Source organism: Telmatherina bonti (genome assembly GCF_933228915.1).
Source record: "Telmatherina bonti genome assembly, chromosome: 1".
NCBI classification, from domain to species: domain Eukaryota; kingdom Metazoa; phylum Chordata; class Actinopteri; order Atheriniformes; family Telmatherinidae; genus Telmatherina; species Telmatherina bonti.
Window position 1 is genome coordinate 32,213,509 of NC_136619.1, and position 22,511 is coordinate 32,236,019.

General features: G+C 38.0%; 1 protein-coding gene across 3 annotated transcripts; it reads right to left on the reverse strand.

The window, feature by feature from the left end:
- Positions 1 to 553: 553 nt before the first annotated feature.
- phka2 (phosphorylase kinase, alpha 2 (liver)) lies at positions 554 to 21,218 on the reverse strand. 3 transcript variants are annotated; one of them, XM_079247391.1, is made up of 33 exons: positions 20,973 to 21,218; positions 20,789 to 20,878; positions 17,831 to 17,989; positions 16,604 to 16,651; positions 14,471 to 14,639; positions 14,301 to 14,383; positions 14,066 to 14,146; positions 13,844 to 13,942; positions 13,611 to 13,757; positions 13,465 to 13,518; positions 13,246 to 13,368; positions 12,749 to 12,844; positions 12,295 to 12,402; positions 11,976 to 12,054; positions 11,508 to 11,642; positions 11,320 to 11,429; positions 11,042 to 11,186; positions 10,342 to 10,420; positions 10,084 to 10,247; positions 9,820 to 9,990; positions 9,432 to 9,541; positions 9,215 to 9,351; positions 8,961 to 9,123; positions 6,157 to 6,236; positions 5,975 to 6,053; positions 5,770 to 5,899; positions 5,561 to 5,662; positions 4,810 to 4,928; positions 4,525 to 4,548; positions 3,984 to 4,037; positions 2,167 to 2,400; positions 1,895 to 2,095; positions 554 to 1,812 (listed from the first exon to the last, which is right to left on the reverse strand). In XM_079247391.1, the coding sequence occupies exons 2-33, from the start codon at positions 20,864 to 20,866 to the stop codon at positions 1,639 to 1,641; spliced, it is 3,735 nt and encodes a 1,244-aa protein (XP_079103517.1). In that variant the 5' UTR covers positions 20,867 to 20,878; positions 20,973 to 21,218; the 3' UTR covers positions 554 to 1,638. The 3 variants fall into 3 exon arrangements, with proteins under 3 accessions (XP_079103517.1, XP_079103518.1, XP_079103519.1); XM_079247392.1 differs by lacking the exon at positions 4,525 to 4,548; XM_079247393.1 differs by lacking the exons at positions 3,984 to 4,037; positions 4,525 to 4,548.
- Positions 21,219 to 22,511: the final 1,293 nt, after the last annotated feature.

Consider the following 22,511-nt stretch of genomic DNA (forward strand, 5'->3'; position numbering starts at 1 on the left):
CTTGCAGCCTGATTTTGGATAGCTGAACTGGTGATCTCACCACTGATCTCTTTGGCCTGCAGGAACATCTTTTCCAACATACAGATTAACCTGTAACCAGTTAATCTTGAATATTGTTATATATTAAGGCCTTCACTTATTTAAGTTTCCTTGGTATAATGGTTCTCTGACTTTTTGAGCTATAACCCACAAGGTAGCATATGCAGGGGTTCGTGACCCCCACTTCCACATGACTGAATTAAGAAAAAGAAAACTTATTGAACCTTCAAAAATAAGGAGGATAAAGTGTTTAAAGAAGACATACCTTCTCCTGAACAGTTAGTATTTATTATAAAGAGATCTTGAAATATTGCAGCAAGCGGAAAAGAATGGACAAATAATGCATATCTTGCACATATATTAAGACACTGATTTAAACTTGCAGCTCTAAAGCACAAATGTTTTGCCATTCTGCTTAACTGTTTTCTCCCGTCTCTGTCGCCCCCTAGGGGCCCTATTGTGTCTCAGTACTGTTATTTGTTTTAGAGTAAACGTGAATATAAGGACCACTCCATTTAAGTTAATAATTATCCTTTTATTTTTACAATAAACATCTCAGGTTAATAGCAAATGTCTAAAACCACTCAGCTGTTAACATACTCACTTTTGTAGGTCATTGAATGTAACTTTAGCACATTAAACAGAGTTCCGCTGAAAGGTAGCATACGGAAAAATGAACCCTTGGCATGCTAAGGTAATGTTGAAAGGAAATGACACCCATGAGGTGACATTCAGAAACATACAAATAGAAACATTTGCATTCACTGTAAAGGACACACAATACACACAGACAACAACAAAAAATATTCCTGTTAGAGGAAAAAACAAGTCTCCATTTAGGTTAACGCGGTTACAATGTCACAAGAATTTACAAGCAAGTTTCAGTACAATGGACACAAAATCATACAGAACCTGCATGCTGTCATGTTTGAGGCCAAGGTCATTTTAGGAAACAAAATCTCTCTGTGTATAAATATATATCTATCTCTCTCTCTCTCGCTCTCTGTCTCTCTCTCTCTCTCTCTCTCTCTCTATATATATATATATATATACATATATATGTATACACACATATATATATAACATAATTTAATTTATTTAGTACAGAGAACTAATTAGTGTGCAAATATCAAAATATAAATTCATATTTAAACCTTCAAACTGATATTTAAAGGGTTTAGTAAAACTCAATTCTAAAATAAATTATAAAATTCAAGATAAATTATAAGCCAAATAACTGTCAATATTATCCAAGAACACAAAGATGCACTTATACAGTATGCTTGCAAATTTCTTATTGAAATACAGCAGAATACAAGTCTTCCACATGCATTTGAGCTGCATGATGAACAAAACACTCATGAGGACAAAAGGCATTTCATAGAGTTCGGCATCAGCTGCTGATGCTGTGATGTCACAGCAGTACATGAATGCTACAGTTTGAAGAGTAAGGATTTATAAGCACCACAGAAGCTGATAACTGGAAGCTTTGCTGGACTTTGGACGGTTAATCTTTCAGTTACTAAAAAATGCTTGTTAAGATGTTTAAGGTATATCTAGAGTCCATCGGTGACAGCATGACACAAAACTCTTCTTTCTTTATTGCATCAGGCAGCTGGAACTTGGCAGGAAGTCTTGGACATATGTAATCACCGCCTTGGAAAGATAGGTCATGGTGCCGTAGCTGCCACTTGGGGCACTGTCATAAAAAAAGTTGCAAATGCCAGTCGCTGGGTCCTTCTCAAGGAAATAATCACTGGCACTGTGGGAAATCTGAAGATGCAACGGTAGAACAGAGTGAGCTTCGATGTAATGCACAATTACATGCAATGAAACATGATCATTTATATCTTGCCTGGTCATTGATGAAAAGGTCATTGGCCAAATGCAAAATGCGATCCACATGGATAACACCACCAATGTTGTCCACATCTACATCAGCCACCAGGCCCAGAACCATTACAGTCTCCACAAGCAGCTGTCGATACTCTGGCTGAGGGACGTGGTTCAGGACAGACTCCACCTGCACTGCAAACTTGATCTCTCCAGCTGTCATCTGCACAAAGGACAATTAAACACACATCCACGCACACAGCTAAAATTCTAGCTTCAGCAGAAATATGTTACCTCTCTTGTGGTGGAAGAGGGCAAAACATATCCATCGATGGACAGGCCATGGCACTTCTGCAGGATCTTCCACACTTTCTGGTAGAAACCCATAGGGACTCTGTTGATAGCTCCATCCAGCCGGCGTCTCCTCAGCCACTGGCCTTGTCTCTCCTCCCAGTGCAGCTGTCCATCTCCAGGACCATGACCCACTGGGGACAAGATCCCACTGGGTGTGGAGGGGCTACTGCAACGCTGTGATTAATAAACAGGGCCGACAGACCACAGTGCTGATTCCAACCTTTCTCCATTAATTTAAAATGTATTTGAGACCATTGCACTTGTCAGTAGCATCTGCACAACATTATTGTGAGCTGCAGCTTTTTTCCCCAACAAGACTGAACTCATGTTAGAGCTCATGTCTAACATGAGTTCAGAGTTTTTGATTGAGACCGGACCTTTCCACTACAGATCCAATTTGGCAGTCCTAACAGTAGATACTGTGTACTGACAAGTTTAATAGTTTATACAGGTTGGATATACACTCTCTGTCTCCCAAAATAACCATTTTAACATATCTATGATGACAGTTCATGCAGCATTTAATGCAAAACAAGACACTGCAGCAGATATTAAAGGACAAGACTGCTATCACTGTATGTTTTTGGCTTGTCAATAATTGCATGACAAGCACGAAAACTACAATCAAAAAAGCAAATACTGACTGTTGCAGCTTGTGCTTTATCAAATTACTTTCCAAAATATAAAAGTTCACTTCAGGTCACATGCTGCATTATGTCAAACACTTCCAATGTTGTTTTTCTTCATATCAGTTTGATTGTGACTCCTGCATCTTTATTTAATAAATTCATGAAGCTGAAAATCTTCCACTTGATATCATGTAGAACTGGTTCTGTATTCCTGACATGGATTGAGTCTGTCTGTAGACTAAACAAACATTACTGTCAAGTGTAAACTTAACATTGTCATAATTTTAATTTACTCAAATGTGAGTTTTAATTTAGGGAGTGGCTGCTTGTTTATTGTATTGAATTAAATTGATTTGATTTGATTTGATTTGATTTGATTTGATTTGAATTGAATTGAATTGAATTGAATTGAATTGAATTGAATTGAATTGAATTGAATTGATTTGAATTGATTTGATTTAATTTGATTGATATGGGGCTGCGCGGTGCCATAGTGGTTAGCACTATAGCACTAGATAAATTTATCTATTTACAAATAAAATTTGATTTAATTTTCAAATGAGACCCAATAAGGTCCTTAAACATCTATATAGAGTTGAATTTAATCTTACTGACCAAAGATCTATCAATGGTTTATCATTGAATGCAAGCTTAGATAGGGCCTCAGATGTGCAGGAACTTGTCAGATAGGATGTACATAGTTAAACGTATAAGATGTTTTGGTTTAAGCCGTTATGTTTTATAAACATTGTAGTTTCATCACAGCAAACAAACATCTGTACCTTAGAATTTGAAACACCAGGCATGCTGAGGTTCTCACTGCATGCTTCTTTTTTAAAAATGTACAAAAGACAGGCGTACTAGCTGTTACTGGCTGTAGCAGCTCAGACAAAACTCTTTGGAAGGTCCAAGCTTAGTATAATTTTAGTCTTCATAATAGTAACACTACAAAACAATGCCAATCTTATCCTTCAATATAGCAAAATAAATGGCAACAGTATCTAAATGAAACATGAAATTCATGTAGTATCCTATGCTTGAATGAAAGGCCCTCAAGCATATGTTACTACATTTCTAACTACATTTTGACAATACCCTAAGTGCAACAGGAGAGATGAAATGGTTTACCGTAGAGCGCGGAGAAGTGACATTGCTACTCAAGGAAAGACTGCCACTGAAGATCTACATATGAATATGGATGACACATGACAAAGGATATTATGAGAAGGTTTACATGGATCTCATACTGCAGACTTGCACATGACTGATGCCAAAAAAGAGCTTTTGGAAAAAAAAAAAACATGCCGTTCCAGGATATATGTTGTGACAACTGTAATAAAATGAGTCATGAGGACAGGCTACAGAAAAGCAGCTTAATTAAGATCAAGGTTTGTTAAAAAGTTAATAAATTTAGAGAAAGGTTAAATCAAGTGCGATGTTCTTCGACAAATAAAAAAGAATCACACACATTTGTGACGCTGACAATCAGTGAGTGACACATGAAGAGTAGCAAAGCATGTTCTCCTACTGATTTGTGATGAAGAAAGTCACTCCAGTTAACATGTTAATAGCAATTGAATGGTTTCTGAATAGGATTTAGCCGGCGGTTTGATTGTTTAGACCGAGGTTAGAAACAGTCACATGCTTGATATTATCAAAGCCAACCCACACTGACAGGCCGAGAGTCATCCAGCTGCAATCAAAAGCAATAACAGTGTTAATCTGTCCTCAGATATACAGAAAGTTAAATAAAACAATTATGTAGCTAGCCCTCTAAGCATTTGCATTTAGCTATTTAGCTAGCTATTTAATTAGCAAGATAGCTAATTATAGCTAGCTAGCTAGCTAGCTATAAAAGATAGATAGATAGATAGATAGATAGATAGATAGATAGATAGATAGATAGATAGATAGATCATTTAATCCAGTTTAATCTTTGATTTGTGCTTCACACCTGTTTTATCTCACTCTTTAACTTGTGTATTCCTGTACGTTCAGTCTTGGTGGCTCCTGTATGGCCCAGTTCATGGATAGAGATTGCAGGACTCGTGGCTGTGGACTGGATTGGGCGCACTGATGAAATAAATTTATAAAAGTAAGAAAAAAAAGAAATGGTTTAATTCTTGCTAATATTTCTGATTTTTGTTGCTTTTGTCATACTACAATGAAAGGAACATCAATTTAAAAAAAAAAAAAAAATCATATTTGGCCTCATCTGTCTATTAAACATTTCCCCAACAGTCAGTGTTGCTCAGTGTGCTACTGAACTCCTTGTTGGTAACATTATCCAGTACTGTAGCCCATTAGTTGCTAATATTTGTTTCTTTTAACCACTCCATACACCATACACCTTGTTCTGGGGGAAATTTTGGTTTGTTGACTTATCCTGTATAGTGTAACAATGGGCTCTCAATTTTCCCTATTTCTATGTACAATCTGTCTAACAGTAGACTAGTTACAGTCCAAACTCTTTTGAGATGGTTTTGTATCAATTTCTGGCAAGATGAGCCTCTACGGTTCTCCGTCAGAAAGCTACTTCTTTTACCCTACACAAGTACACACTTACAAATAGAGTTAAAACGCTTTATTCACTCACAAATATGTCATATTAAACTAGTTTAATTAATCAATAGATGACCAGGTATGGAACTGGCCAACTAACAACTGGCACCAAACATAATCTATAAAAAAGGGGAAATACTCACTGCTTCGCTCAACCCCAAACTCTTTTCCACTGAGGATGTGATGAAGTAGGTTCTTCATGCCAAATGGACTTAGGCTCATTAAACTCTCAGATGCCTCCTCTCCTACAAAGACACCACGGTTTTGTTTTTCCAATAAATAGCTGTAAATGATTATTTTTGTTACTGTTACTTCGTGTGTTTTTGTGTCTGTGAGTGTTTGTGTTTCCTACCAGAACAGTGCAGGCTGCGAGCCAGCTCAGTAGCCATGACTTGCATGATGAGTCCTATCCTGAGTCGGAGCATGTCTCCAAACAGAGCAGGCTGGGAGCGAACGTACATGGCTAGGTAGACCATGATTTCCTGAAGATAAACACAAATCGGTCATAAGTGTACCATAAATTTCTCAAAATTGTGTTATGGGACCAAAAGGTTAACCTGGGTAAGAACAGCTATACTGATGTCCTGACCACTGGCTTCATATATGAGAGTGTTTAATTCCTCAGGAGGAAGTGGACTGGGAAGAAACAATTTGGAAAAAAAAAAGTTTATGTGTTTAACTGGTGAGTAAAAGTTTGAAAAGAACACATCAACTATCTTTAGCTACATGAACAACTTACACTGTGATCACTCTTTCCCTGGGTTCAGGAGGAAGGCCAACAGTCAGCTGCTTGTGATGGGAAATCAGATCTGTGCAGGCCTGAAATGAAAACAAACAGAAAAGGAAGAAATCATGTAAATGAAAATATTTGGTATGTTTGGTTGTTTTAATCACAAGACATAGACACTACTTGCATTAACATCTGATTCAGATGAAACATATAAACATTGTTAAACAATTCAGAGTTTTTTAGCTTTTGTTCCCATATGGTGATTAATTCTTATTTGCAAACTTGTTCAGGATTTTTATAGATAGGTAATAGATATTTTCTAATATGATGATGCTCCTCAGGCTCTTCGTGACCTTGTGGTTCCACTCAGTGTCACATGCTCAGTAACTTGTGGCGCATCAAGTAGGAATTATAAGGTGTGTTTATGTAAATCTAACAGTTGTCTGTGTGAGCAAGTAATATAAAGAATTCACAACTTGTGAAACTCAAAACACATCTTGACTTGAATAAATTTATATCAAAATCAAAAAAGTCTGTAAAGAAAGTCAAGCTTTCTTTAATAAAGATTATCTGCTGAAGCAGTTGTTTTTGTCTGTTGTAGCCTTTCTTGCTGAGACCTCTGGTATTTACTGTTATGTTTTATAATAGTATTGTGGGAAAAAGTGAAATATCACACAACAAATTTGGTTTACAGGAAGTGACTCGGTAACATGATTAGATTTAAAAGAAAAATTAGGGCATCCAAGATTACAGCACTAGAGAGAAGTAGGTCAGATGGCATATTTGCCAGAACAGAACAGCTTGTGCAGGGGTGTACACAAAGGCACGAAGGATAGTGGATGTTTGCACACATATGGAATTCTCAACCACAAACAAACCTTAAAATTGTAGTAAACATGAATAAGCTCATACTTGGGAACTTCCTTTCAATTGCCATCACAGATAACAACTCACAATCTGACCTCGGCATCCAGGCTGCCTCAGGTCAGCTCCACAGAGCTTCAGTGTTTCATCTAAGTTTTAGTTAATTATAGCAACCATTTAAAGAACAAATACACTCTGTGCTGACTGATTAATCGTTTTAAAATTGATATTGCAATATAAGCCATAAGGGCCGTGACAATATACTTTTGTCCCAATTCGATTCCGATTTTTTTGGGTGCTGATTCGATTTAAATTGCGATTATCACAATTCCTCGATATTGCTAATTTTTGTAGACTAAAAAACAAAAATAAAATGTACAAAACTTTTTTTGCTGGTCATTTTCCTTGATTTCAATTAGGAAAAAACAACACAGTAGCCAGACCCTCATTCTGCTGCTATAATGCCCAAAAAGACAAGTAAAAAGATCAATAAAAACAATAAAAATGACAAAAATTTTATCAGGGATTTTTTTTATTTATTTTTTGCTTCACAATTTTAAAATCGACTTTTTAACAAAAAAATACATTTCAAAATTGTGAAGCAAAATATCCCAATATTCTATTTTTCGATTTGATTTTCCCACCCCTATAAGCCATTGTGATCAGCAAATCACAAGTGTGATATTCCAACCTGAAACGTCCACGGTTTTACAAATCCAACCACTTCAGATGTATGTCCTGTCTACTTTCTTGTACGACAGTAGGATGCTCTTTTTGAGGGTAAAAAGATGCATCAGGCCATTATTCTGCTCACTCTGAGTCTCAAATATGTTTACATCAAATTTTGCATTGTGTTTCATTCATGAGGGGGGGGGGTGGCAGAAGAGGCAACTGCAGAACAGAGAGGGCAGAGTAAATCCGCATTTGTGCGAAACTGTGGCGAAAGTATGAGCTACTCTTCCTCCTCATATTCTCAAATGAGCGAGACACATTGATCCATAACATGGCTCAGAAATGACCACAATGACAACTGTTTCAGTTTGTTGAGCTGGGTGATGGACATAAAAACCTCAGCATAACACGAGTGTTTCCATCCACACCTGCCTGGATGATTAAAAAAAAATGGATTTCTATCTGATTCTCAGGTAGTTGAAGCTTCATGTTGTCTGATATGCGTTCTCTGCTGGTTGGAGTGTATGCACTAGTATGAGAGAAATTACCTGCTGTTCTGTAAACTTTTTGGTTTTTACCACAAGAACAAAGCATAAACCTGTTTTTAGAAGATGTGTAACCTTCAGGCTTCAGTGTTTTGGCCACAGCTTGCATCTTGTAGTTTGTAAGGAAGCTATTCATATTTCAACTTGACGTCCTTGTTTCAGCCTTATTTAGATATTCCTCCATCTTATATTAAAAAATCTTTTTCTGGAAAAACACAACACAGAAGCTTGAATTTTAAAATTCTTATAATATCTAATCTTATTATTCTTATTATATTAAATCTTTAACTGGTGACCTGTCCAGTGTGTACCCCGCCTCTCGCCCAGTGATTGCTGGGACAGGCTCCAGCTTCCCTGCAAACCTTAATTGGACTAACTGGTTAAGAAAACAAAGTAATGAATGAATGAATGAATGAGTGAATGAATGAATCTTTAACCATATCACATTCCCAATATTAGTGTTAAAATCACAATTAGATTTTTTCCCTCATATTGTTCAAGCCTAACATACTCATAACAGTTTTCTTTTGCAGCTACATGTTTGTTGATTGCTGCTGTGGTGATTTTCTTTCATTGATAATCTTTGTTTAGGTCAACATATTTCTATATACAGATGCCTTTTTTTATCACTTCTAATTTGAACACATCAGACACCAAAGCTTATCTATAGGAAGCTTATATTTTATATCTATATGTCTAATCCACTCGTTTGCACAATAATTTCTCACTGACCTCAGCAAGGACCTCCACTCTCTTGCTTAGTATTCCAGAGATATATCTGATGAGCCCCCACTCTTTGCAAGCTCCGGCTTGTATGTACAACTCTTCCAACAGCAAACGCACACTGATGCCACCCTGCCCAGGGCCCGACAACTCCACCACCCAATCAGCTCCTCTGATCGGGAGAAAAAAACACACATGGAGAAGTTAATCATAAAAAGAAAAACAGCTACTGCTGTGTTGTAGTTTTGTTTTAATGTGAATACTTCATAACGTAGAGAATGTAGAGGATGTCAGCCTGGTCCTGCAGAGTGGGACACTCTTTAAGCTGCCTTACCAACGCTGCAAAGTCTGTGTTGCCCTGAGAATCTCGAGGCAGGTGCAGGTCAGCAACACTGTGGTGCTTCAGAGAGAATGCCGGTGTTGGACAGACTCACTCAGAGGACACATGGGGTTGCTTGTGGAATTATCTGCTTCACCTACTTTGTGCTGCTTTGCATGCAGGCCCGACTGAGGATGTGGAACTTCAAGAAGATTGAGAGATCTGCGGTGCTTGTGCATGACCGGTGTCACAGGAAGATACATGGAAGACTCTGCAAAATGCACGCTTATTAAAACAAAGTCTAGCTTGTGCATCTAATGTGAAAGTCATCCAACAACAATGAAACCATAAACAAGCTGGAAACTAATTTACAACAACCAATAACTACAATGAATAAATTCACACCTCAGTAATTTTAAGGATCTTAACCAGAATTATTTTTGATCATATTTTCCCACTTTTTTCATTTCCAATTTTTCTAATAAATGATATCACTGTGATAGTATGAAATGTTGTTAAACACTTATTCATTACACCTTAAAAACTCACTGGGTAAGTTGAGGCCCTGAACCTGAGCCATGAAAGACAGGATGTCTCTTGTGGTGTGTTCAGCACTGAAGACGTGGTGATGACCCTTCTGGATGGGAGGAAGATGACACTTGGTAGTGGTGCTGTGGAGGAGCTGCTTGAGGTACTGGTCAAACACATCCTTTGAGCCCTCTGTTAGAAACCCAAACACAACATTTGCTCACAGTTTAAATGTTAATAATAAAGTAAAACTTGAAAGAGAGGAACACAGTGCTAGTGACTTACGGTTATTCTCTGAGGTCCCATATGTGACATATTCCTGTCCATACTCCCTGTCGTCTTCCTCTTCTTCATCTTCCTCATCCTCCAATAAGCTATCATCATCCAGGAAGGTGAGGCGGGTGTGAAATGAAGTGGTCTGGACGCTGGAGAGATCTGACATCTGCACCCTGAAGAAGCCAGCACAAAAACCCACATTAGATCTTAAGTTACAGCAGTCTAAACACATGCCCATGATTTTATGTTACAGAAGGAAATACACACCTTGCTCCAGCAAAATAGCCATCCTGTAGTTTCCAGAGTGTTGCTACGATACACGGATCAACTGCATCTCCTTCTTCAACTGGTCATGAAAAGAAAACAAACGCAGTTAAACGAACCTGAAAGCACAGCACGGCTACATACAATAAAAGATGCACTGCTTTTACTATTATATCAATAATAAAATTAATTAAATGTGCAATTCTGAAGAACAAGAAGGCAAAGGTTGAAGAATGAGCTTATTTCACTCATCTTTTTTCTCTTTTTTTTATAACTTAGTTTAAATGTTAATGGTATACACTGATTAAAATAAAAATTTTCTACTTTTACAATATCTATTTCCAACTAATCTGATATCCATACCACTCCCTAATTAACTTGTAATGATTTTCCCTTAAATAAACATTTGAAACATGGTCATTAGTACAAAGAAAAAATCATTCAAGTCAGTGGGCATCATCTCTGAGCCCCAATATTCGGTTCCTTTGGTGTGTGAAGGACTGAGGGTGGTAGTAAGTTAGTCATTTACCTTAAGTTATGTCTAAAAAAGGAAAAAAATGTTGTGCTTCTTGCATTGTCTTTCAATTTTACAATACTAAATTTAACACCCTCCACGTCCCTTAATCGGACTAAGCGGTTGGGTAAATGAATGAATGAATGAATGAATGAATGAACTGGTTTTGAGGGAGTGTAGATTTTGTACCTAACATGCTCCGTGTGATGGGAAAGGTCAGTGTGGGTCGTCCTGTCATCCTCCAGCAAGAAGAGAGATAGGCCAACTCTGTTCGTAACATCTCCACAATCATTTGGTTGTCCAGCGCCAGATAGAAGTGGTGTTGATCCAGAAACTGAGCAGGGAGACAGTGAGGACAGAGAAAGGTAAGTGACTACACACACACACACACACACACACTTTTTTGTTACAAAACATGATCACTGTAATTCTGAATATCACAATATCTCATTTTAATGGTGGTGTACCTGAGGGGTGAAAATGTAGGAGTGATTTCTGATCTCATAGAATTTGGATGTTCCCAGTACTCCTATGTGTCTATAAGGCCTTCCACTCAAACCCAGCTTCTTGCAGTTTCCTAATGTAATGGCAACCGTTATTACTTCTACTGACACACACAAGGAGCTTCAGTATGAGGAAAATAGCACTTCTTTACCCAGACGGACATAAATGTGGCTCAGGATGCGAGCAGGCATGATCCTGATTGGCAGAACTTCTGACATTGTCTGAACCACAATCCCAAGATCTCTTAACAGCTCCTGGATCTCCTCTGACTCTGCTACAACACAAACTGACACACAGATGGAAAATACATAAGGTGTGAGGATATACATATATGTGTATCGCAAACAACAGACCAATATAAAAAGAAAAGAGCTGTGTTCACTTTAACTCTGATGGTGAGATATTTTTTGACTGTGTGGTTCCTGTCCTTTAAATTAGACAAAAAAAAGCTTTGTTGTCATAAAAGAGAAGATTTAAGCTTTTTGTTTATATACAATTGTTTAGATACCCTCACTACCATCACCACCAGCACCAGCACCAACACCACACACACACACACACCCCACCCTATTTTTGGTAGTGATTTCAGTCATTTGAATGTATTAAACTAACTACCCACCTTGTACCACAACATCCGGCTTGAAGCTTGTGGAAAACCTCCTATTGAGAGGATCTATCTCTCCTGGGGCCAAAAATCCCTAAAATCCAGGCAGAAAGGGAAAAACAGAGGGGGAGGATTGTTATATTTACTGTATGTGTATATTTCTACAGGCAGCATGAGCCATGTAGCTTTACTGTAACCTAGCAACATATTGTCGCCTTTGTTCTAATTGAAACAATGACCAAGTGTTATCAGACTAACACGGCAGACAAATGGATCAAAAATGCACATGATTATAAAAACAAAGAAGTTTTTTCAGGCTGTGTTCTGTCACTACCTCAGCCAGAAGACACCCCAAGATGTAAAGCGACTGTCCCCACATGTGCGGCAGCTGCCCCATGGCCAGTCTCTCCACGGTGTGAGGACTGCTACACTCCTCCTCCACCTGAGAATATTTTCATTCTGTGTTGAAAACTAACACTTGTGTGATTCCTGTCACAGCAAGTAAACAAATCTGTACACATCTGACATGCCTGCAGATCATAGTCAACACATAACTGTTTAGTATTCTGCAAAGAGTTAATCTCATGAAGACTTATTTTATAAAGTCTCTTTGGACTATTTTGTCAATTTTTTTTTATATATATATATATATAAAATTTATATATATATATATATATATATATATATAAATATATATATATATATATACTATCCAATTATACAACACCAGCATACACCTGTAAGAGTGCATTGGCTTCATTTTGTAGAAGTGCTGTTAAGTAAAATACCTTGTCAAGTGGTACAGCGTAAAGTTCAGGCATAAGTTTGATGCCATTCTTTCCTCTGATCAAAATGCCTTCCAGTGCCTCACGGTACTCCTGCACCTGTATAAAGAATGTACTTATTCAATTTTACAGCAGTAGTAAAGTCACTTACAGTGGCAACAATCCTCTGTGACTGCAGCTGGAAGTGTATGAAAGAAAGATGTGATAGAAACATTTTGAGTACTGTTGTCTCACAAAAGAGTGACCATATTTGTACTTGGTTAGTTATAGTTTGCCCAATACACCAAGTACATATCTGTCTTCTTAAGAAATGTGACAAGAACTTCTAAGTAGATATAAATTTGAGTCCGTCAGAGCTAGTAGCAGCGACCTCAGCAAATGGCTTTAACATCTAGAATTTCTCCTATACACAGATACATCCTTGGCCTGAATAACACATGAACCACATACAAAAATACTACAGAATAACCTGAATAAACCAATGTGTTTTATTTTCTTACCTGCAGATGATCTCCAGCAAAGATACCGTCCAGGATGAGATAAGTCCAGAACACAGGCCATTCGCATTCTATGTTCTCAAACAGCTTGAGCTCTGCGGGGTCGTAGTGGAGACGAGTTGGATCCTAGTGACAGAAAAAAAAACATCAAATGACACCTAAGCTTCCATTAGAAATCTCAGCATTTAAAATCTTGAATAACCAGATAACAGATTATATTACTTCTTTAGGACAATGATATCCATCCCTGATGAAGCGACAGCAACCGTAGCGACCCTGAAATAAAACCACCGTGGACTGTAAAGTCTGATGGCCAACGGTACAAAGAAAAAGTGTTTACTGCATAGCTCAAGTATCTTAGACCGTACCTGCAGCTTGCTTATGATATCTGACTTAGTGATGGCCACCAAGTCAGCGTCCTCTACAGCAAACGCAGGGAAGGAAATAACAGACAGAAGACCAGCATCTATCTCCTTTGACGTTGAGGCCCTTGGCAGCATGGAGCACAGGATAGCCTGAGGGAACATGCATGAACATGTTGACTGTGCCAACATAGTGAGTTAATTCATGCTAAGATGGCTATAGCTTAATTCAGCACTACCTGACAGTGCTCCACCTCATCAGGCAAAACATGGATTACTGACTTCGGCCCACCGTGGGCACCAAACAGATCCAACTCATCTATGGCCTCCAAAGCTGCCTGCAACATATTAATACCTAAGTTCATGCACAAAAACACACTTTACATTGATTTTTTTTTTTTTTCATCCAAAGTTTATTAAGTATGCTAATAATAATAAAAACAAAAAAAAAACTCCTGTACTTTGGCCATTCCTACAGAGCTGCCATTGAGCTCTGGGATGCCCTGGTTGGTCTTGTCCCCTCGCTCCCACATCCCATAATCCTATAGGAGTAGAAAATAAATGGCTCTTGAATCTTCAACATTTTCTGTTTTTAATCCAGTACTGTAAGTCAACAATCTCATACTTATTTTTAATTTAAAACAATGCTTTAACAAAATAAAATAAAAAAATAAAACTTTAAAAAATGGTTCTCACCGCTACTTTGTATGCTGCTTCGATGTAGAAGACCAAGTTTTGGATAAAGGCTACTTCATCGAGGTTGGAGATGATACGAAGACCTGTATGACAAAGGGGAGAAAACATCTCAATTTGGTGCTTTTTAGTTTTATTTCAGCGTGACATTCCACTCTGCACAACGGCTGCACCTGAGGCTGTCATCTGTGCCAGCATCAGCAAGTAGATGGAGGTGGCGTCCACCTGGAGGTGGCCCCACTGGTCATCCCTGACCACTGTGGCACAGGTGGAAGTTTCATATTTGGCATGCAAACAGTCCTTTGTACTCTGGGTGTGTTTGAACTTTTCCACCTTTTCAACCTGAAAACAATAAAAGAAGTTGTTTTTTTTCTTCAAACGAGTTAAAAATGTGAAGATTATGATGACAGTCAAGGTGATTGAAGTCAAAGGGAAAAGAGATGAACTGACCTATAAGCACTGGTTAGGAGCACTGGTTTTGATTCCTATATCTGGCAATTATTCAGACTTTTTTCTTTCTTGATGCACAAATTTTTTTGCTTACATAATCCAACTGCAACAGCTGCATAAACAACATCAAGCTTAAATACCCAGAGGGCTTTAATTAAGCTGTTTCAATTTGATGTTATGTAACTGAGCAGATTAGCATGGTTATAAAATGTCAAACTCTTGAAAAAAAAAAAAAAGAAGGAAAAACGTTTAAAGGAGTATTTTCACAAAGCGAGTCCAGTTTGACTGCTTTAGGCCTGTTTCTGTTTTACACTTTATAGGACTGTATGGGGTGTAAACAAAAGTTACACAGTGCTAATAAAGCATGAAGAGTAATCTATTTCTATCTCAGCAGCAGATGAAGTCTATTTTCTGTGTGACCCTCTGATGACTACTCCATTTTCAGACCATTTTGAGAACTTGGCATCATCATCTTATCTTCATTATAAGGCAGTGGAAGCTTGAAAGATTAAATTGCTATGGCTATAGCTATCATTCTCCTCACTCTGTTTCAGTCCACTTCTTATGTAATTTGGCCCTAAATCTGTCTTTTTTTTTCTGCAGCTCTTCCTTAAAGAGGCTTTCTTGATATGTCAATGGAGACTAATTCTAGTGAAGGTCCATATGCATCTCATTAGGCATATGTTAAGTCTTAGCTAGACTTTATCTTTTTTTCTTAAGGAAATCACTTTTCGATACTCTTTAGGTGCTACAGATGATGTTTTTTCAGACCTCTTTGTGTCTGTCCTGACACACTGCTCACCAAGCTGACATATGCCAAATTTTCAGTGAATACCTCTTTGGGAACAATCTTGTTGGTTGAAAAATGCAAGTCATGCACATGGACTGAAATGAAAATCAGCCAGAAAACAAACTAAGATCTTTCAAAGATCTTTTTAGAAAAGGGCTTTTCTAAAGAAGAGCTTTGACACAATATCATTTATTGTCTTATTTTCTAATATGTCAGCTCTTTCACATGAATGGGAGTTTACATTTGAACCAAAAGAATGATACATAATATAAACATGCAGAGCTTTTTTTAAGGAGCTAAACGATAAGATCAGCTTGGAGCCTTCTGTATTTACTCTGAAAGCTAAGAAACAAGATTAATGACCAACAGGAGAAGACTATATGTAATACCTCAAAATCTGTAAATGGTAAACATTTCTATGAAGTCGTAGGTATTCTTATTTGTGTCTCAGGACACAAATAAGAGTTGAACACTACACTGCGATGGTTTGTTTCTATATTTTTAGTCTTTTATCCACATCTTTAAGGGTAGCACACAGCCGTTTGAAGCAGGAAGTACCCTTCATCTTAGTTCACTCAAAATCAGTTTAAAACTGAATTTACTGTAGTCTTAGAAAGATGGACTCTCTCTCTTTTCATTTGTTCACAAACACATTCCACCACCAAATAATGTTATGTATTATGTAGTGTCCTCATGAACAACATCTTTCCCTGCAGTACAACTTCATGACAATTGATTTTACATGAGGTCAATTGTGAGATAACTAAGACACATAGCTGAATATTATAAAATATATAATAAAATTTAAAAAAATACTCCACTGGTGACTAATGCTCTGAGAGGAACTCAGGGCATTGAATAAAAAAACTTCCTTAAAAAACTGATTCTTGGAAAAAGTGTTTCTGCAGTCAAATTGCAGTTTAGCATTTTTTGCAGATATAAAAACTACATGTCACATTTTATGCAAAACAAAGACCACAGGCTTATAGCTGATTTGATTATACAGAGTGTACTGTAAAAATGGGAAAAAGGGAACATGTAAGCCTGAAAGGTGGATGTTTGTTACCTGTCTCATCATGCACTGCAGAAGCCCTTGCATCAGTTTCACCACACTCTGCCAGCAAACAGAAAAACAGAATAAATTAAACTAATCAGAATTCTAATCAAAATAATAAAATATTTGTAGTCCAGCAAACTCTTATTGTATGATTCTGCAAAGAAGAGTTTTTAATATTAATCAGGTATTTTCAGACTCATTACAGAGGCAGTGATTTTCAGCAGGGTAAGGGCATCTTGCAGAAGATTACTCCACCAAATAATAAGAATTTAATAAGAACAAAGATGGTTAATCATAGAACACTAACGAAACACAAGTTGTTAGTCAAAATCACTCAATTTTAGTGTTCTAGGGTTAAAAGAAGAGCTGTAAAAATCATTTTATTATTAGATGACCATTGTAAAGGGAATCTGAAAAACATCTCAAAGTTACAAGACCTTAAAGCGATATGTGTGGGTTTTTTTTTCTTTTTCTCTTGCAAAAAATGCTGTTTCTTTTATTTGTGATACAATTCATCTACCAGACATGGTGAGCAAAATACAGTCCTGGTGGACGGTCAACAACCCCAACCCCGCCCTCAGCATCATATCAAAACAAAACAGAAATCGATAAAACAGCAGTGTGTTAATAAATCTTGGTGAGAGGCTGAAAAGACTCTGCGCTACAATTCATTGGATTTAGACAGAGACTGGATTAAATGTTGTTTTTTCCACTGACAGGCAGTAAATATCAACAATTGATAGAGGAACCATTATTTTAATAAACGCTTCAAGAAAGAGAAAAACGACTCTAAATATTGTGTTTTTAAACAAAAAAAAAAACAACCTTTGAATGTGTTCTTACAAACAGCGATTTGCCAGAAGAGCATCATCATGCGTGATATTTTTCAGTTCATTATATCAACTGTGCTGCAAATTTAACATCATTTGTAAAAGAACAAAAACTTCTAAACTGCCCTCCAACTTAACTTCAGGTGATATAATTTCATAAAGCAAACATACAGGTTTGCTCATAAACTGTTTATTAGAAGCAGAGTGCAGTGTAACCACGATACAGCCGTTATATGAGGCCGTTTATACTTTAACACCAGCAACATAACCTCCTCTACTGTACAAAGGACAATGTGGCAACAAAAGCTCCTTTTTTTTTCTTTCTTAAATATTAAACCCGACAAAACAAGCAAAGCAAACAGGCCTTTGTGTACTTATTAGCCCTCCCTATCTGTAACAAACACACCTGCTCCAGTTCATAGGCCTTGGCCTTGTCTTCATCACGATCTGCATTCTTGCGGTAGGCCATGCCCAGCCCCCATACCGCCAGGACACTGTACACATTGTCCCTCACCCAGGCATCCTTCTTCTGGATACTAGCAGGGAGAAGTCCTGTCACTGGGTTCTGAATAAAGAAAACACACTCATGGTTAATATACAGTATAGATCAGTACAATACTGGATGAGGTGGGGGCGTGGATGGCTGTCTGTTAATGTAGCTGTGCAGGGCTTGCTGCCCTCTAGAGGTTAAGTCCTGGAACAGCTTGGGTTGGCGACATGGGGGTGGATGGGAATGTGGAAGGGATGGGTTAGCTGGGGAGGGTTGAGTTTGGGGTATGGGCTTGGAGTTGTGTGATGGATTGAGATGGGCCTGGTGAATGAGTTTTAGAGGGATGGGTGAGTTTGGGGGTTGGGTGGCATTGTGGTCTCTAGGGTCCTTGGCTGGGGCACTGGGACGGTCGCCAACACACAGTGGGTGGCTGTCTAGGATCAAGTGTTGAACCAGACTGTCTCTGGGGTGGTGGGTGGTTCTTTAGGTGGGTTCCGTTCCCCCTGAGCTGGTGGACCGCTGCCCCAGGGTCCACACTCCTTGGAGGTGGGGGCTCTGGCTGTGGCCTTCCTCTGCCTCCTCTTGGGTGAGCATGTAGCTATTGCGGTGGGGGGGCTGTCACAGTTCTGAGCTCATGGAAAATGCTGGCTGCCCAGTGCTTGAGGCCCTCTTGGTTTCTATCATCTGATCCTTGGAAAGTGGTGCAGTTGCATTTACAAGATCACTTCACACAACTCACCCCTAGTATTTTGTAAACACAGATACACACAGACACACATACACACACACACACATCTGTACCTGCACACATACACACATATACTTGTTGCTGGTGTGTTCATTGTTGTTCATGGATTTTAAAGTTTTTCTTCCCGGAGGTGTTTCTGATGATTGTTGTGTTTTTCTTAGAGGCTTTAGGATGTTTACTGTTTCTTTGCAGGCGTAGCAGCTGATTTTCTGACTTTTCTGGTTTACCTTTTGTTTTACTATTTATACACCGCCTTGTTGTTACTCCAATCCAGCTCAGTGGTGAAGTGTAAATTTAGTAAAAAACATATTTATAAGTACACTATCAAATAAAATAATAATAAAGAATAACATTTCAGATTGGGCTGCACGGTGGCACAGTGGTTAGCACTGTGGCCTCACAGCAAGAAGGTCACTGGTTTGATCCTTGGCTGGTTTGGTCAGTGGCCTTTCTGTGTGGAGTTTGCATGTTCTCCCCGTATATGCGTGGGTTCTCTCCAGGTACTCCGGCTTCCTCCCACCATCCAAACACATGCATGATAGGTTAATTGGTCACTCTAAATTGCCCCTAGGTGAGTGTGAGTGTGGTTGTTCGTCTCTCTGTGTGTGGCCCTGCGATGGACTGGCGAGCTGTCCAGGGTGTACCCTGCCTGTCGCCCAAAGCCAGCTGGGATAGGCTCCAGCTTCCCCGCGACCCTGAATTGGAATAAGCGGTTTGGAAAATGAATGAATGAATGAGTCACTGACTGCGTGTCAATAGGAACTCAAGAGCTGAGAGATAAAGGTGCATTGCTTCCCAGACCTCAGCTTATTCCAGAGGCTGAACTTTGCTCACACTTTGTTTATTTCTCGTCAGCTGTGTAAGCTGAACCTTTACCCATGTGAGTTAAAAAAACGTCTGCATATCTACGAAAACATAATGGAGATATAAAAAAAAAAAAAACACACACACAAGCTAAAACAACTCTTACTGTAGATTATGGTGAAGAATTTAACTAAATGGACACAGTGTACTCCAGTAGAAACAGTAGTTTTGCTGTTTTAAGTTCTTCTTACTTTACACTTAAATACATATTAAGACACATTTTCACCTGTTACCCAACTATAGAAACTTCATTTAGGTGTTAAGTTTGTTAACTTCCATAAAGCTATAATAGTAAATCTCCCCTCTGATGCAAGAATTATTAAAAAATCAATGCCACATTTTTTATGCAATATTTTACTTTGTACAGAAACACTTTTCTTTGTCTTTGTCTAAAACATTATTTGACTTTTTATTTAGTTTATTTTATCTATTATATAGAAATAAATTATAAAATAATACATGTCATATTTATAGAATTGAACTATTCTATAAATATGGACTAGTATAATTGTCTTGTCCTATTTATCATCAAGGTAAAGTTGGTAATTATTGTATGTGTATATGTTAAATTTTATACTATATTTGTTTATTCTTCAGTGAGTGGCTGTGTGTTGGGTAACTCTACTAATGTCCACTGAAGTGGCAAAATTGCAAGTATACCATCCTCACTTGTGAATATACTGGAAAACAGCCTTTAAATAGTTGTCCAGATGAGTGAACATGATGCATAAAGGGGTTAATAAAAGTTCCAGTCTTGAAGGATATATTTCTGTCATTTTTACGCAAAATTATATTCCTGTCCTGAACTGCTATGGCGCAGAAAAAGGTCTAGATCTGGTTTAGTTTAGTTCCTTATCTAATTACAGAGCTAATACTAGTCAACCTTACAAAACTTCCCTGCACTTTCCTGTGTTAATGCATATTTTCTTTGGGATGTTTATTAAAACAAAATGTAACCAACAAGATACATCAAAATATTTTAAATGTATTTAGGATTAAGTGATAATATATCATGGTAAGAGTTATAACTAAAGTAAATATTCTAGTATTTTGGTGGGATGATAATTTCCTAAACGTACAGTTAATCTGAGAAAATGTGGGTGATACTGGTTGTTTTTTTGTTTGTTTTTTTTGTTTGTTTGTTTGTTTTCTTTAATCAGGGCCCTAATATTCTTCTGCTAAATTAGTTTTAGCACCACTGTAAAAATACCTCACTTCACTGCACTACCTTGTCTCCTGCACTCTGTCTTATCTAGACTCACCTGATGACACAGGATCGTCTCTTGGACCAGCCTGGCATAGCCGTCCAGCCTCACTCCAGAGTTACTGCGGCTCCTCATCCTCACTAATCACTGTACACACAACAAGTTATCTGTCAACGAGCGTGCAGAGCCTAAAACCTGAATATTTCCCACTCAATTCAGATGAGTCATTAGGGTAACTTACCACGCAGCGACACATTATCACGGTCCTGCTGAGTACACTTGACCTCCGCAGAGGCTGCGCAAGCTGCTAAAGCTCGCTAGCCGAGTAGCAGCATCCAATTGTTTTAGATAACATTTAACAGCATGTTCACGGACAGTATTCACACCCTTGTCCCAATGAAAGTGCGTTATAAGAAGATTCAGGACTTGTAGATGACAGCTCACGAGTTTTTACCAGTCAGTGGGAGTGGAGGACGTAGCGACTGTATATCCAATCTCTCAAAAATACATTATGTTCTATGTGTCTCACAGTTCACCGATAGGCGGCGCCAAATACCACTATTAGTCACAAACAGAAGCTTATAAGAAGGCAAAGTTTCTCTTTGTGGGTGACAACAATCAAGAGAGGAGACATAGTTATAACTAGAAAAAAATATGGAGCTGAAACAAATAGACATGTGGTTGCAGAAATGTAGACGTATGAAAAAATCAAGTTGCATTTAAACTGCAATGAGTTTACAGATTAATAGATGCTGTCACATATGAGCAGCATTTAAATGTAGTAGCTGGAAGTGGTGTATTTTTAGTTGTATGTATTCCTTGTTGGTGAATCATATATTGGGCTTCAATGTGACTAAACCATGGTACTGTACAAAGTGTGATAAAATAAGTGGCTAAAAAATACAATTCTGCACAGTACTTAAGTGTTGTTTGATGATTGTTGGTCTTATCATCACAGATGCATTGCAATTAGGGATGCACCGATCCACCTTTTTGGGAGTTCCGATCCAATACAGATATCTGAAATTGGAATATCTGTAATAGCTAATACTGATATCGGTATTGGTGCATCCCTAATTGCTATAATAATAAAATGCACGCACACAAACACACATTGGGAAAATTAAAGAGAGTGTGAATAAAGAAAATGGCCAAGATATGATCTCATTTCCTTCATTTAAAGAATAGTCCAATGTTCCCGATACATAGTATGGAATAATGAAGGAAGCAGTGAGGCCTTTTACTGACACTGGAAAATTTGCTTAGCTTTTATATATGATGTTACATGATTTAAAAATTTGGTTAGCGGGGATGTTCAAATGCACTTTACACTTCAATAAAACTTCCAAACAAATCAAATCAAATTACAAATAAAGTTTATCTGTCTTTCTGATATTCTAAATGGAATAGATACTAATCCTGGCAATCACCATGCAAATTGTTTTATCCATTTGCTAGGCTATCCATTATCCAGTTATCCAGTTCAGCTGGACAACAAACTGGACTGGAAATGCAACACCGAATACATCTATAAGAAAGGTCAAAGCAGACTTGACTTCTTAAGGAAGCTGAGATCGTTTAACGTCTGCACCAAGATGTTGCATATCTTTTATAAGTCTGTTGTGGAGAGTGCAGTCAGCTTTGCAGCCATCTGCTGGGGTAGTAGCATCAGAACCAGAGACATGAAGAGAAACAACAAACTGATCAAGAAAGCTGGTTCTGTGCTTGGAGTAACTCTGGAGCCGCTGGAGCTGATTGTCCAAAGAAGAACGCTGCACAA